The sequence below is a fragment of the Azolla caroliniana genome, unplaced genomic scaffold (assembly GCF_043228905.1).
Source record: "Azolla caroliniana isolate FFs.n. ecotype wild unplaced genomic scaffold, voAzoCaro1.0.p SCAF_9, whole genome shotgun sequence".
In the NCBI taxonomy this organism is placed as follows: domain Eukaryota; kingdom Viridiplantae; phylum Streptophyta; class Polypodiopsida; order Salviniales; family Salviniaceae; genus Azolla; species Azolla caroliniana.
Genome location: NW_028230444.1, coordinates 3741197 through 3757211, shown reverse-complemented (window position 1 = coordinate 3757211; position 16015 = coordinate 3741197). Strand labels below are relative to the sequence as shown.

Here is a 16015-nt window from a genome sequence, read left to right as displayed (position 1 = left end):
AGCACAAACGGGCAGTGACCACGTCGTTGGAATGGCTGCAAACCTCGTCCAATTGCCCTCATAGGCAGCTGATAAACGCAAACCATATGTCCATGATCACTTCCTCCGGGGGTCGTACCAAATCTTGAAAGACCTTTAGGCAACGCACTTTCCATAGATACCACGGGGTGAAGCCTACGATCAACATCCAAATTTCCGGGAACCTAGGGGATGCAGACTGAAAGCCTCTCATGTTGGCGATTTTGCCTCTCGTGCATACGTAGCACCAACTATCCGCATTGAAGGCCTCCATCCACCTATCAACAGAGTGATCAATCCATGCCGCAGCACTCCACGATGTTGTTCCTTCCGCTTCACATGCCGCAAGGAGGCGAGTCACTCTATCCCATACCTTTTGAGCTTGAGGGCAATCCCACAAACAATGTCTCAGAATCTCAATAGGTGAAGAGCAAAGTGGGCAACCTAACGGGCCGCCACGTTTACCTAGCCATTCGCCAACGAGAACCACATTATGACCGATTTGCCACCAAAAGAGCTTGATCTTTTCAGGCATGTGGAGATGCTAGAGACCCTTCCAAAAGGTAATGAGCACCTCATCAGGGATGCCCAATGTTCGCCAGCCATTGCGTAAGGGGCCGTCTAGCTGCAGTTGTAAAGTCCGGCCCAATTTAGTGTTGTACTCGAAGAAATGTCGGAATTTGTCATCATGTTTCCACCTAAATTCCCCTGGGTCCCATTCTAGTTCGACAAGGGGACGACAACCGTATACCCATAACTTCCAATGGGGTTCCACCTTAGCAACATTCGGGTCTGTCTTCTAGATGTTATCAACTTGCACCACCACTCGGATTGGGTGCCATTACATTTGTCTTCTTATGTGTATTAACAATGGGTGCATTATGCACCAAGTGTGTTTTGATCTTTTCATAATTTGGTTAAGAGTGTCTTCTCATTCCAGGACTCAACAACGCAAATGGGTGCCAGTGTCCTTTCACTATCCAATTCAATAAAACCAATCTATAGTTCACTACGTATATGTGACCGAAAGAGATTCTATTGAACTTCAAGCTAGAGTCTTGAACTACTTCAAATCATTTTAAGTGTGTGTAGAAAGCTTTGTAATTTAGGCAAGATTGTGTAATATCTTTGTGATATTCTTATGTTTATTAAAGACTTTGTTAGTGGAAATTTTGTTGTTGTAATGGTGACAACATTTGTGATAGAATATTCATGAGTGGAGACGTTTTGGTTTATGCATGGGATGGATCTGGAAATGAGTACAATGCTTACAATACGTTCATCATAACCCAAGGATGAGATTTTTAGCATTACTTATCAATTTGAATCCATTAAAGCTATAGATTCCAATGGACCAAATGTATAAGACTTAAGTAGTGCATAAAGATCATAACACAAATTGAGATTCTAACACAATGTATATTTGGCACTCTTGTGAATCAGGAATGGAGGCATTGTCAAGAATGAAATCAATCAAAGTTATTTTTCTTGGCACTCATATACATACACCAATATAGATATATCCATGCCATCACACAAACAAATAAACGTACTTACATACATATAAACACATACAAATAATAATAAATCATTAAAAAAAGTACAAAATTAAATTATTATTTTAAAAATACTTCACTTGTGACACAATTAGCAACGTGTGTCACACAATGTGTCACACAGCGATAGTACGTAACCGATGCCATTAGGGGCATAGATAGTGACGTGTTTTGGCATTGTTGATTGCCTATTCTTTTGTAGTGTGGTCTCTATGGAATATGTAAGGCAAATATAAAGTAAAAATGACCAGACAATTTTTGCAACTAAGTTCTATGGGCACCTTGTCCTCGAAGGTATTGCCCTTATTGCACTTAGCCTAACAAAACCTTAGAGAGTTTATGTTGCCATAAGATCCACACTATTGTAGTAGGAACCACAAAGGTTTTTTGTTTTGCCATGTTGCTTCAAGCTATCCAATGCTTCTACAAAAAGAGAGACATAGATGGATATCATTTTAACAACCATGGGAGACATATTGTGATACATTGGATAGGGCCAAGCCCAGGCAAGAATGTAACTTAGGTTATCTCAATTTTCTTTATCTAGGATTCATCAAGTGTCCTATGTTAACATCATAACCAAACATCAAGGCAATGACCATCCTTTCCTTTAGTTGGTGGTGTCATGTTCTTGCAAGTTCCACTCGAGATTAAGAGTGTGATTATTCATTCCTCCATATGCACAATAACTCCCTGATAACTACATAATTAAAAATGAAATTAGACATTATTGAATATCTCAAGAACTATTTGAAATAAGAGGCCAAAATGTGAAATTTAATACCTTGATGAGATGCTCTCATGTCTCTAGCATTAGTATTCTATGTTTCTTGTTGGGGTTAATATTATCTACCATAACATATTGGTTGATTGTTTTGAAACTTTTTAATGCGTGTGGAAATTGCCCTTACTTTTACAAAAGGGAGAGGAGAAGGAACCACCAATTCAAAATTTTAATTCATGGGCATTAAGATTGTGGTGTGAGATAAAAAGGACTCAAAGATACAAGGCCACAATATTGACACAGTGAAACTTCATATCAACTTCTAATAATACATTAGTGATTAAATCATGTACATTACATAAGAACGTTGATCATTATAATAATGGTAACAATATAATAAGGATGCGAGGGATACAATTATCCGCATGACTTTTGATTTTTTTATATTTTTAACGTGAAATGAGCAATGGAGATGATTTGTCTAATGTGCTTCCGAGGGGAACAAAGTTTGTCGATGAAGTGTAGCTTGTTAGAAAGTGAAATTAAAGGAAACCATCTTTTAGTTCAGAAAAAATGGGTTCATCTACATTAAAGGATACAAAAGCACACCAACACTTGAGCACAATTCAAACTTAATGAGACTTTGGAAAATATGTTAACACGACATCCACTTCAATTCACTATACAAAAATTATGAACACCTACCTAGGTTCACATAGTTATTGCTACCTTAATCATGTCTTTCATCCATTCTATTGTGAACATAATATGTGTTTCACTTTTAGAAAGTAGTGGAGAGTAACTAATTACATATACAGTTATAAAACCGTGAACTAATTTAAGGAGATGTCGAACATAACTTATATGGTTACAAAGGTGCATGCATATGTTCACCTCGAGGTCTAAATCTTTCTTATGGTATTGTTGATGTGCTAAATGTTTCAAGACTGAGCAAGCCAAATTCCAATCGGTTGCATCCAAGACTAACAACATATACTTGATATTGCATCATGTAATCATAACTTACGACCAATACGGCGTGTGGATGAATCACTAGAAGATGGTTCATGAAGCAATTTGAGAGACACTTGTCCAAACCAAAATGCATCCAACACACTATTTGATAAGTTATATATGAGTTGAAATGTGGTAGTCATCATATGCAAATGAGCATCAAGTTCACTCTAATAATAACAATGCATACTATTTCAAGAAACATATTTATACCTTTCTAATGCATTATTTTATTAACCAATATATCTTGTCTAGATTTATATTCCCTTGATTCCATCATTCAATGAAAAAGATGTCAAACAATGTACAACTAATTACTTAGAAAAGGATATATAGTCTTTACTAATTGCTTTAGCTTTACCATGAATGATAGCTTGAGTTTGAGATTGATATATTTCTTTGATAGTTATTGATGGTTTCACAGTTCACCTCTAAGATTTTACAAACTTGTTAGTGTTGCATTTATGAGTTGTGGAAAGTGATAAGTGTGAAGCCACCTTTAAAGTTCAATATTATATCAATTATCGAAAACTTGGATAAAGGATGTATTTATTCCATGAAAACTCCGACACAAGTTTGATGAGGCACAATGGCCTCGTATACTTTTCTTATTCAAGACTCCCACATTATTGCTTGTTAAAGTATCTTTGCCTTACCAATAATTCGTAATTAAACAAACTGTGATGTAAGGGTGCCAGATATGTCCTATGGGCTCCAACACTTTATGATAAATGAAGGGTAATGTATAGAGGATCAAAATGTCTATGGAATTTCCAAGACAACGAATGTAGAAACTACATATCATGACATATTGAGTGACTTAGCCTTATTAGAGTGAATCCATGTGAGCATCCATCTATGCTTCAAACAATTGTTGAGATCACCAAGTCAATTAAAGTATGAAAATATGTTGGAAGGTTACTATATTGTAAAAAGTCAACGGATACACTAAAAATTGAGGGAAAGAAATAAAGGGACCAAAGCAAGTGTGTGGTTTCTAAGCTAATATTTAGAGGAGTTCAAGTAAATATGACTAGCAATGTACAAATAAGCTAGTTAATGTTCCCCTTCTCGTGTCCGATTACTGTGTTTATTAATTTGTCAATGGCTTTTGTTGGGGTCTTGCCTGCGAGTTTGGCTTGATAACGTGTTTCTCATAATGATCATTTGAAGATGTTTTCTGGGTTCATGACAACTTTGGTAGGTGCATAAGTTAAGATATGTGTGGTCCAATTACAACAACATAATATGATTTGTCATTGGAGTGATCATTATATCCCCTTAAAAGAACTTTTTGAGCTATAAAAATCATTGGTATAGTTGAAAATCATAGCTTTTAATACCAATACTATAAAAACCATTGCCATAAGCTTTTTCAAACTACATGAGCAAAAGAAACCTAACATTTCAATTCGGATACACATATGTTTAGCTCCAAACCACTCACATTCACATTAGGTCAAGTGGAAGATTTCAAAATTTGCTTTCAACTACTACACATAGCAATGTGTGCTTGTTTGGAAGGGAAGGCAAAAACTCACTATCGGCAAGGAAACAATATCTAGACGATGTTAAGGAAATTCATCAAGTCGAAACATTGTATGCCAAGTATGTTGCACCACATGTATATAGGAAGCTTTATGATAGATGTGTTGCATGTCTGTAAAAGAACTAATGTTTCAAGTCAACATGTGTGTGTGTGTGTGTGTGGGTGGGTGGGTGGGTGTGTGTGAGAGAGAGAGAGAGAGAGAGTCACATGAGGTCAAGTGACATGTGTATGACCTCTATCAAGGGACATCTAACTTCTAAGTACATGGGGAGGGAATACAAAGGAATTGGATCATAAGGTTAAGGGACTGGGGTGGAACCTAAGGAATATGGTTCGTTCGTCGATAATAAATGTAGTAGAACACTCTCTTACAAAAGCCAAACATTTAAAATAGTAGTTGGAAAGAGGTGGTGTCTTATTCTTTGTATGCGTGAGAGAGAGAGGGTGGTGAGGTTCACCATGAATGAACTCCTTAAATATGTTTGCTGACAAGAAACTTATATTCATTAAATGTTTGCGTTCAATCAATAAATATGTGTGTTGTGTATGTGTAGTATGTATATGAGTTTATGTTTGTGTTTGTGTGTACATAGTAGTACATAGTATACACACCATCCATAATAAATTCACATATGTATGTATCTTACAAATATGCTACAAAATTACTTTATACAATGCATGGGTTATCCTCCTTGTTTAAATCTCTTGCATATCTTTTTATACTAAAATTACACAAAGTGGATCTAGCCTCAAATATGAGTTAGGTCTCTCGTGCATAATATAACCAGATGGATACTTAATGAATCGAGTTAAATTGTTTGTATCTTCGTGATTGAAAGAATATACCTCTCTTGTGAGTATCTGAATGATACGCTTAAATGAAGATCGATGTGTGATCAATGGCAGTGAAGGAACCTCATCTTCAAATTTGTTGTACACCGTCATATCCTTCCAAGGAACTTGGTATATGTCATCTATCACAACAAATCAACAACATGTTGTCGTATGGATGCCACATGCTCAATTAATTGTGTCGATACCCCAAGAGTAAGGGTGATAGTTGTATGGATACCATGTGCTCAACCATTTAGTGCGGACAGTAGTGTTCTCGCGTCGTAGCCCTTGCTAACAAAGACATTATGCAATTGTGCACGTCACATCCTTAAGACGATTGTAGTATGTCTATTGGGTAAGTGCTAGTAGTACACAAGGAAAATTGTAGGCTTTATTGGGGTCAATGTATATCTATGTGAGCTAAGGCCAACCTTTGGATTGATCCATGTTCAATGTATGTTGTGGCAATAGTATATGTTGTTGGACAAGGCCTTGGATCACATCAGTGAACTCATATAGATGGGCCTTACACACATTAAGGTTGATAAATAGGGCAATGCATATTATATAATTTATATAAAAGTATACTATATTTCATTTATTATAAAAAATAACCACTTTGTGTTTTCTTTGTGAGGTTAATCCAATTACATTGCTTTGCGAAATACTTTTCCATGCCTCTTTAAGTACCATCTAACATATCAACCCCTATTTTACAAGCATTTCAAATGTAAATGTCAAAGTTTTGTAACAATCAAACCAAGATGTTGACAATTATACCCATTCACAAGTATGGCAATGACTACTTACGTTGTTTCTTGTACTATAGCTAAAATGTGCACATCTTAATAAGATGGCATACCCTTGTGTGTTTTATGCCAACATAGCTAGATCAATTCAAATAAACCTAAGCCATTATCAAGCACACATGCTTCTTGTTAATGAACTATATAACATGCATGACCCATTGATAGTCTATTCTAATGTGATACTAATCTAATTGATAGCATTGTGTCATTGTTGAAGGCTATGGCAATTTTTAATAGATGGCATTATTTTCATTTCAAAATAAGCAATCTTTGTGAGTATAATAACATACCACGGTAAAAATGGTATTTCAGAAATATTCTTTGTCACAAAAAAGTAAGGAACATCTCAAAATCGATTTGGTTTTCAAATTTGAATATGTAGTTAATGCATTTCCCACATGATCACAATTCATCGACTTTCTACGAAACACATTGTCGCTTGTCACTTGAAGATGCTTTGGTCTTATTCAACTTACATTGGAAAAGATGTGTATGATTCATTCATTCAATAGCAAAATGATAAAACACTTGATTGGAATTGAACAAAAAATTGGGTTAAGTGTTGGTACTTCACAAATTATATAATAATCTGTAGAAAGAGTTGATAACAATATAATATAGAATTGAGTTTTTAATGAAATATAACAAACATTAAATAGCATGAAGACTATAATGATGTCCAAATAGTTGTTGAAGTATCACATCAATTGAATAATGTCAAGGTGGTAATGAAATTGAAAAAAAAGTCGTTGAGGAAATAAACTCGATCATAAATTGGCAATGCATATGCAATGGGCGAATCACAAGTATTTGTGGACATCAACACAATGGATTATTGCTCGCATGTGAGTGACACTTTACTAGGTTGGGTTCGATGTGGATATAATTGGTTTTAGCTATATAATGGTTTCCCCTCCATTACGTCTTCCTTTTCATCCATGCTTTTAATGTCATTTTGCACCTTTTTAATGTTTCCTTTTGCACACAAAATTTTAAATGTTCTCTATCTTGTCCATGTTCTTGTATTGTATAGTTGTTACATTGGAGAAAATACAAGGACATTGTACAATATATATATCCAATACGTATGATAAGTAAATATGCCACAAGTTAATTCCACTCCCTCCTCTTGTGTTCTTCTTTTTGGAATATTGAATGAGGCTATGAGCATTATGGTGTGCAAGTTTTCAACAACCATGATGTTTATATCCATGTTTTACTATTTTTAAGTCATGTTAGTGACAGTTGCTTGCAATAAAGATCACCAACAATTGGTTCACCAGACTTTTTTGTCACCAACAATTGTTTCAAATTTTGTTTATGGACCTTTTTCGCGGGAAATACGGAATCAATGGCAAGTATCTCCATACCATCATGTTTTTAGATAATCTCCATCAACGGCATTTATCGAAAACTCCAAAGCATAATACCCATTTTATTTCATCAATGTATTTTACTCAAATTTGGGATTTAATTATGCAAGGGAAGTATTCCCCTTTGTGAGTGTAGAATTGTATGACTTACTTGAAAAGGGTAAGGATTTGCATTCAATGTAAGATGGTAGACATCATTAAGAAACTTCAAACATGGGAAGTTTGATTAACACACAAAATTTACATGATTTCACAATACATTGCTTCATCCCAATGGATTTGTACCATTGAGGGAACAACGAAGTCCTCTTGCTTATCATGAGTGATCCCAAACAAGAGTGGCAATGTTTGAAGTCATGTAATAAGTTTTGATTCCTGGGTGTTTACGTCAAAAAATTAGTATTATCCTATTTTTTATGCGGTTGATGTTGAATACAATATTTATGTGATTGATACTGAACCTTTGATATTGTTTATGAATACGCAAATTCTCATTCTTCATGACAATTTAGGTGCACACATGAAATGGATGCTACAGAAGTCACTTTGTCAAGTATTTGTACTTACAATACAATATTCATAATAGATCAAGGTTAATGTGGTTTCTTCATTTCATCACATCAATGTGGTGGGGCCGGTGGCCCACACATCTTACATGTAACTTTGAACTTCACACTCCTCCAAGATACATTTATCATCCAATTCGTGACGAATAATTCTATGTTAAGATAGACAACTTCCATATGATGGAGTAAAATAACATAACATGTTGTGGACATCATTTACATGCATCCAAAATTTTCATTGCATTCCTGAAATTGGATTGGTGGACAAAGTTTCACATAAAGGATTTGAAAATAAACCGGATTAGTAGATTGTAGTGGAAACACAATTAACTAGGCTTCAATTGTTAATGTTTGCAATGGAAAACATGTATTGTAGCATCAATTCTCATTAAATATAATTGGATATTTCTTTTGGAAATAAAAAAGCTCAAATTTTTTATTGTAACCCACTTCTACAATTCAATCATATGATTTATCTCTCTATCATGAGTACATTACTTTTTCAACTACATTTGCGAGCAAGATTTCAAGAAGTATAGTTGCCCCATTAACTCCATCGTGATTGTCTACATAAAAAAGGTGATGAAACAACTTGAGGCAATGATGGATAGTTATCATAAGAGGTTTCAAAGAATTTGAATAAGTAGTGTTGTTTTTAAGATCCATTAGCTAAATTGCAACTTTTTTGGAAGAATAATTTGTCTCACAATGTATATCGTCTTGGTGGATGCTAATATGTTAGATTTCTCAAATGTAACAAAAAGGAATGGCCTTGGTATGAAGTATGAACCCCCTTTCGCTTGATAATGGCCAACTTCTTTTGCACATCCGCAATTACCTCCATTTCAACTTTCCTATGAGCTGCGAGGGCTTGCCTCTAGATGCCACAACTTTTGTTTCTGTCTATGGAATAACGTGGAATGTGTTGATTGCAAATTATATTGAACATGAGCATGTTGAAGAAGATTGAAATGGTTCATATCTATGAGTTGCGAGGGCTTGTCTCCGGATGCAGATACTTTTGTTGTTGTCTATGGAATAACTTGCAAATTAGTTGACTGTTTTCCTCTACTTTGGAGTACATAGATGTGTTTCCTCAGCCATTGTCTTACACAAGACGGGTTGGGAAAAAACATTTTGTATGTTGTAGCTGTTATGACTTTTTAAAAAACTAATGGAAGGATATTTTGTTTTGGAAAAAAAAAATTGCCTCCATTTCTTGATGAAACATCGATTGAGGATTTGGATATGTTTTCTCATCATGGTTTAACCCGAAAAACCATTTTGCTTAACAAATCAGAACCATGGATGAATACATTTTAATGGCCCATGGGATATGCAAAAGACACATGTTCGAAGGAAAGAATGAGGCAAAGGGGCGTGGAAGAATTAATTACCTCACCTTCTACTTATGTCCGCCACATCCATATATTGCTAAAGTCAATGGCACTTACAAATGTCTCAAACAAGAACGTAGAACCTTCTTCATGTATCGAGGAGTAACTCTCATATAATATTTCTTAAAAGTCACCTGCATTGTATAGTTATGATTCTTTTTGAAAGAGGCATTTTGTATCACAAAACTTGACCCTTTTGTTGTCTCATTAACATGGACATATTTTGGGCTTTTTGTGGACAATATAGATTATTCACAATTTGCTAATGATGCCAATCTTTCTTATGACAATTCCTTTATCTCCGATAACATTGATGGGTACATGTATGCCTGTATTTTGAATGTTTACTTTCTAAAATGTTGTGTTTACATTCTTTCTAGATTTTCAATGTTTACTTTCTAAAATGTTGTGTTTACATTCTTTCTAGATTTTCAACTCATGTTCAGATTTGTAAAAGTTAATATCATACATTTGTTATGTGGCATGATGGTTGCACACATGAAATTCTAGCAAATGTCATAAAGAAAGGAAGAACATCATGTCATGCACCTTCTTTGCAAATGGGGTGAAACCTTTGTAACCCTAGTACCTTTCAAATATAAAAATCTATCTCTAGTCAAACAACACATTGTCAAGGGTGCCTTTGTTAAACCTCACACTTAATAAGAAGTGTGGCATGTGATTAAATATGGGAGTGTAAGTCAATGAAGGGAAAAAAATAAAAAATACTTAAGTAAAGCATGCCGCTATAAATGTATCATAATTTATTAGCATCAACCTAACTACAATGCGTGCTAATCTATTTTGGTTAAGGGGATGGGGTATATTCTATATCACTCTAATATATGAGGGGTATTTGCATACTTTCCATATAAGAAGAGTTGGAACACAACTTTTCTTAAAATCAGAACCCCCCATGCTAAGACTAGCTGAATTACAAGACTTTTCAGCAATAATTTGGATAGATGCCCAAGCTTCATCATTCTCTACGCTTGGCATTCATTCACTACATATTTCTCGTTGTTCGATTAGAAGCTTAATAATTTAAGAGGGTTGACTATAATCAGACCCCCAAGGGCCCAAGCCATCATTTCATAAGTGTGATTATTATTATTATTATTAAGAAGTCCTACACAATGCCAAATGTTGATTGTGTCACCATTAAACCTTTTTCTATTAATAAAAATTGGTGAAGAGCAATACTCCTTTGGCATTTTGACATGACACCCAAAGACTTATAAATTTCATCTTTGATTAGATAAAGCAATAATTTTCAAGTCTCGGGATCCTATTGTAGAACTGATATGTCGGCGAGTTTGTTTTGTTGATGGAAAACAAAATCTCAACTTAGGAAGGTACTTTATTTATTTCAGTTAAAAGTTTGGTGTCTTAAAATTTCGGGCTCTTATACTATCATCGTTATAGTTGACTCTCAATATATTGAGGGGAGAAACACGACAAGATCCACCGTAATTAACGTAATAAGCTTTTGAAATGTGACACACTAGAATGTTGAAATATCAACTAGAATTGAAGATCTTCCATAGTTGTGCACATGTGAACCTTTCTATATTGATTGATAAACAAACCCTATTAGCCATCATCTTCCATGTGTTTTAAATGATCCTACCTACATTTGCCTCTTGTCAAATTTGTTTCTAGTAACACGCGTTCAATACAATTAGAGGTTCGTAGGTGTGCCATGCATGAAAAATCCTCACTTTGCTAGCTACAAGTTGAATAAGAATAACATATTGATATCCAATTATGCAATGAATATATGTCCATCCGATTTAAAAAAAGGGTTCTCAAATAAATGCAACGAAGAAGTTTTTAACCTCCTAGAAGACTCCTGCTTTAACACGACAACAAAGAAGAGGAGAAAAAAATGGGGGTCAAATAAGAAGTATCATCTCAAAGGATCCATTCACATAAAGAGGTAGGAATAATATTTTCACACCCAAATCATGGATAGGAGGCACTTGGGTTGGAAACAATGACCACCTTCTGTTTTAACTGGTTGATTGTGTGTGTGTAGAGAGAGAAAGGAAACATACATCATGAGGTAAAGGGAGATTCAAGAGAGTAAACTTGGTATTGTTCTATGTGAATTGATGTGCACCAATGAGATTTCTTCCTTCGTGAAGTGCTCATACGTGATTACGAAAAAGATCAAATTAAATGGCTTCAATGTGATAATGTTGAGTAAAGGCGCATTTGATGAATGTAATGAATGTGCACTATCGATTTGTCATGGAAGTTCATCAATCACATTTCACCATGTGATATATTGTTCATGTTGACGTGTGATGAGGTCATTAAAGATAGCTCCCGTCGTGAGGTTGACTTTCAAGTTTATCGACAGGTGAGGCCTCTCGTTAATGATAATGGAAGTAAATAGCTAAGGGTGATATAGATAGTTCATTCCTAGGTGTTTGAAGTAGGGTCTTGGTTAATACTCATCTCTTGACCTAGGGAATGGCCACCCTCCTCCTTCCCACTGGCATTTCCATTCCTACACGTTCCACTCCCTTGCTCTACACTTCCAACTTCCAAGTGCACTACTTGTCAACGCATCACAAAATGATATAACTGTCAGTTGTTTGTCGAATGTCTACGCTAGCATACATACGAAAATGTTTGGCACCACATTAATTTGGGGGGGGGGGGGGGATGTGTCATCAAAGTGCCCAACTCTCCTACTCTCCTTTACATAAAGTGCTGATGGGCAAGAGAGTTTTTTTCTACCTTCCAAACATTGATGAGCCTTGCCTAATTCATGGATACTAGCAAATAAAAGGCCTACACTTAGTACTGCTAAATGTGGTAATATACATACATATATGTATGTATGTGTATGTGGGGGGGCTAGCTAAGGAGTATTAAATGCGGGGCTAGGAAGGAAGTGTGTAATATATGGTATGTGGTATGTATCGGCCATGAATGAGTGATGGCCCATGGCTAATGAATGGGCATATATGCTAGCCATCAAACATGTGTGTGTATATTATTGCTCTTAAAAGAGAGACAATTAGAGAAATAAATGAGAGAGGTGTATTTACACATAACTAAAATAACTGAATGAATGCACATATATAATATATAGCATAGCAGCTAGGCTAGAGCTCATAAATGGTGGGGTGTTCTTAAAAAGAACATAAATAAAATTGATGCAAGCTTAGTGGCATGGATGGGATGGGATGGGATGGGATGGGATGGCATGGCATGCATGTGGATGTGGATGGATCATGGGATGTATGTGTGTGTGTGTGTGTGTATCATGGTGGGATGGGATGGGATGCCATGCATGTGCATGTGGATGGATCTTGGGGGATGTATGCATGAAAAGCTCATATAATAAGTAAACGAGTGACATCATGCTTTTGCTACAGCCTACATAAAACAAGAAGCAAACAAGCAAGCAAGCAAAAGGTAGCTGCTAGCTATTATTAGCTATATCTATCTAGCTAGAGAGAGAGAGAGAGAGAGAGAGAGAGAGAGAGAGAATGCTCCCGAGTCCCCCCCCCTTCTTTCCTTCAAGTTAATTAATGTGGAATGCAAAGTGTTACATGAACAATGAATGATCGAAACAGAGTAGAGAGAGAGAGAGAGAGAGAGTGTGCCCAAGTAGTATGTATTATGCAACATTAATGCTCTCTCTCTCTCTCTCTCTGTCATACGGTATGTATATACGTATACATATACGTGTGTGTATAACACATACATACGTATGTATGTATTAAATACCAGAAGCACATAAATTCCACACATACATACACTGCAAAAAACCGTAAAATCTCAGAAGCACTTCCTTCCCTCTTCCCTTCCATCAAAATCACATTCTATTATTCATTCATTCATTCAACCTCCTCCTCCTCCTCTCTCTCTCTCTCTGTGTTTTTTTTTTTGTTTTCCCTGCTTATATGGCTATGGCAGCCCCTCTGCAATCCAAGAAACGCAAGCTCTACTGGGATGATGATGAACAACAATCCATCCTCCAGCTCATGATGGGTTTCTCTCGCTCCACCGGCTCTTCCAACCCTAACCCTAACCCTAACCCTAATCCTTACCCTAACCCTAACCCTAACCCTAACCCTTACCCTAACGCTTACCCTAACCGTGACCCTAATCACTCGCTCCCATCCTTCGAGAAGCGATCATCGCCCACCTCTTGGAATCGTTATGATCCGAGCGTCAGGCCTATGACTCTGAATCTCCTGGATGGAGGGAAGCTTCAATACGCAAAGGCAGAGGAGGCCCATCACGATCATCATCATCATCATCATCATCAGTTTGATCACCAGCACCATCGTGATCATGCAGAGAAAGTGATTAAGGATGGATATGGCGATGATAGCTTCGAGTTTGAACACTCAGATACTTCATCCCTTCCCCTGCCACCTGGATGGGAGAAATGCTTGGATTTGGAGGTCAGTCACAGTTCACGCTAATCTCATCCAAACCTGTTCAATATTTTCCCATTATACATCCACCATGGTCCATATATATATATATGTCTGTATATATGTATGTATACATATATGTCTGTATATATGTATGTATACTTATATGTCTGTATATATGTATATATACATATATGTCTATGTCTGTCTGTGTCATCACTATCACCGTCTCTGTGGAGGGAATCATAGAGCTACTTAGGTTTTGATCTCCATCAAAACCCTAGCTTTCCTTCTCATTGGTATCATGTGTTTCTTGTTCTTCATCTAAATATGGCTTATGAATATGCGATATGATTGTGCTGTTTCTTTTTTTTGGGGGGTGTGTGTTTTTTTAGGGTTTTATGCTTAGATTGTTGTGGGTTTCAATGGTTTGATTCATTCTGTGTATGGACATGCAAATTGCAGACTGGGAGCATGTACTATCTTAACAGAAGCACAGGCTTTCAGACCTCCATTGATCCAAGAAGCCATCTAACCAGTAATGGTGCTACCACACCACAAGCAGCTGTACCAAGTGCCAAAACCCTAAACCACCATAATACCACCATGAATTGGCCAAACTCTCCATCCTCCTCTGATCTAACCATTGAACCCACCATTGCAGGCACAGCCTCTGCCTCTGCATCTACCACCACATATCCCATACTCATCAAACCTACCCCACCAATCGGTGACCTTCTGTCGGCCCCTCAGAAGAAGACCCACCATGCGCCCGATGAAGTCGTCGCCGACACTCACCCTAACCCTAATCTCTGCAATTTGGATCTCTCCCTCGGGCTTGGCCGAAGACCAAGCACCACAACCTCTTCCGCAAGATCACTTGACAATTCGCAGTCCCGCCTTGATAGAGAAAGACCACCTAGCCATGGACTTAACCACTATCCTTGTGAGCAGAATCTTGTCCAGCTTCTATTCCCTCATCAAAATCAGAGGATTAATGATGCCACGCCGATTAGTCACAATAATAATCATCATGAATCTAGCAGTTATGATGGACCCATGATTACCCTTGGGTGCCCCCATTGCTTGATGTTTGTGATGCTGTCCATGAGTTCAAATCCCAAATGCCCCAAATGTGGATCCTCTCTTCACAATGCTATCATGCAGAGCAACAATGATCTTGATCATAGTATTAACTTGGAGGCTAAGGTTCCACATAAGCTAGATAGATACATGAATCCACATCCGCATTCTTGTAATTAATGAAGAACCATATGGTAAGCTTTTGGATCAATCATATGGAAGGATCCAAAAAATTTACATTTCCACTTGTTTCTTTTCTATAATGATGATAATCACTCATCGTTTTGTACATTTTTTTTGCCATTAATCCAGAGGCCTTCTTTATGATTTCTTTCTCCATTGGTAAGTAAATTGCCACCATCACCATTTATGATGATGTTGGACTTGGTACCACAAAGAACAAATGGCTGTTCCCCAAAAATCAATGGATTGATTAATGGAGAGATTTAAAGTAAAACCCAAATCCTCCACTCCATTGACCAAATAATCGATTAACTTAATTTGCTTAATAATATTGATTGATTGGACGTTTGGTTATGAGCCATTCCATTCATTGAAACTGCCTTTGCATTCTTATTGACACTAAAGAATAGGAGTTGCGGTCAGTGCCCCTAATCTCTCCGGATGAGTGCAATGGGGATTTATATTTTGAATTTGAGAGAAGAAAGCAGTAATCAACTTATCCTTCG

The 16015-nt window shown here is 36.6% G+C and overlaps 1 protein-coding gene across 1 annotated transcript; it reads left to right on the top strand.

Moving 5' to 3' along the window:
* The first annotated feature begins 13727 nt into the window (after positions 1-13727).
* LOC147859921 (uncharacterized) lies at positions 13728-15574 on the top strand. The gene is made up of 2 exons (XM_087324174.1): positions 13728-14270; positions 14709-15574. Exons 1-2 carry the CDS (start codon positions 13764-13766, stop codon positions 15504-15506), a joined length of 1305 nt encoding a protein of 434 aa, XP_087180300.1. The 5' UTR covers positions 13728-13763; the 3' UTR covers positions 15507-15574.
* Positions 15575-16015: the final 441 nt, after the last annotated feature.

Excerpts from the sequence above, each read along its gene's own strand:
- LOC147859921 (XM_087324174.1), top strand. The coding sequence starts at position 13,764 with ATGGCTATGGCAGCCCCTCTGCAATCCAAGAAACGCAAGCTCTACTGG. Across the intron at positions 14,271-14,708 it reads AGAAATGCTTGGATTTGGAG|ACTGGGAGCATGTACTATCT; the intron begins GTCAGTCACAGT and ends TGCAAATTGCAG.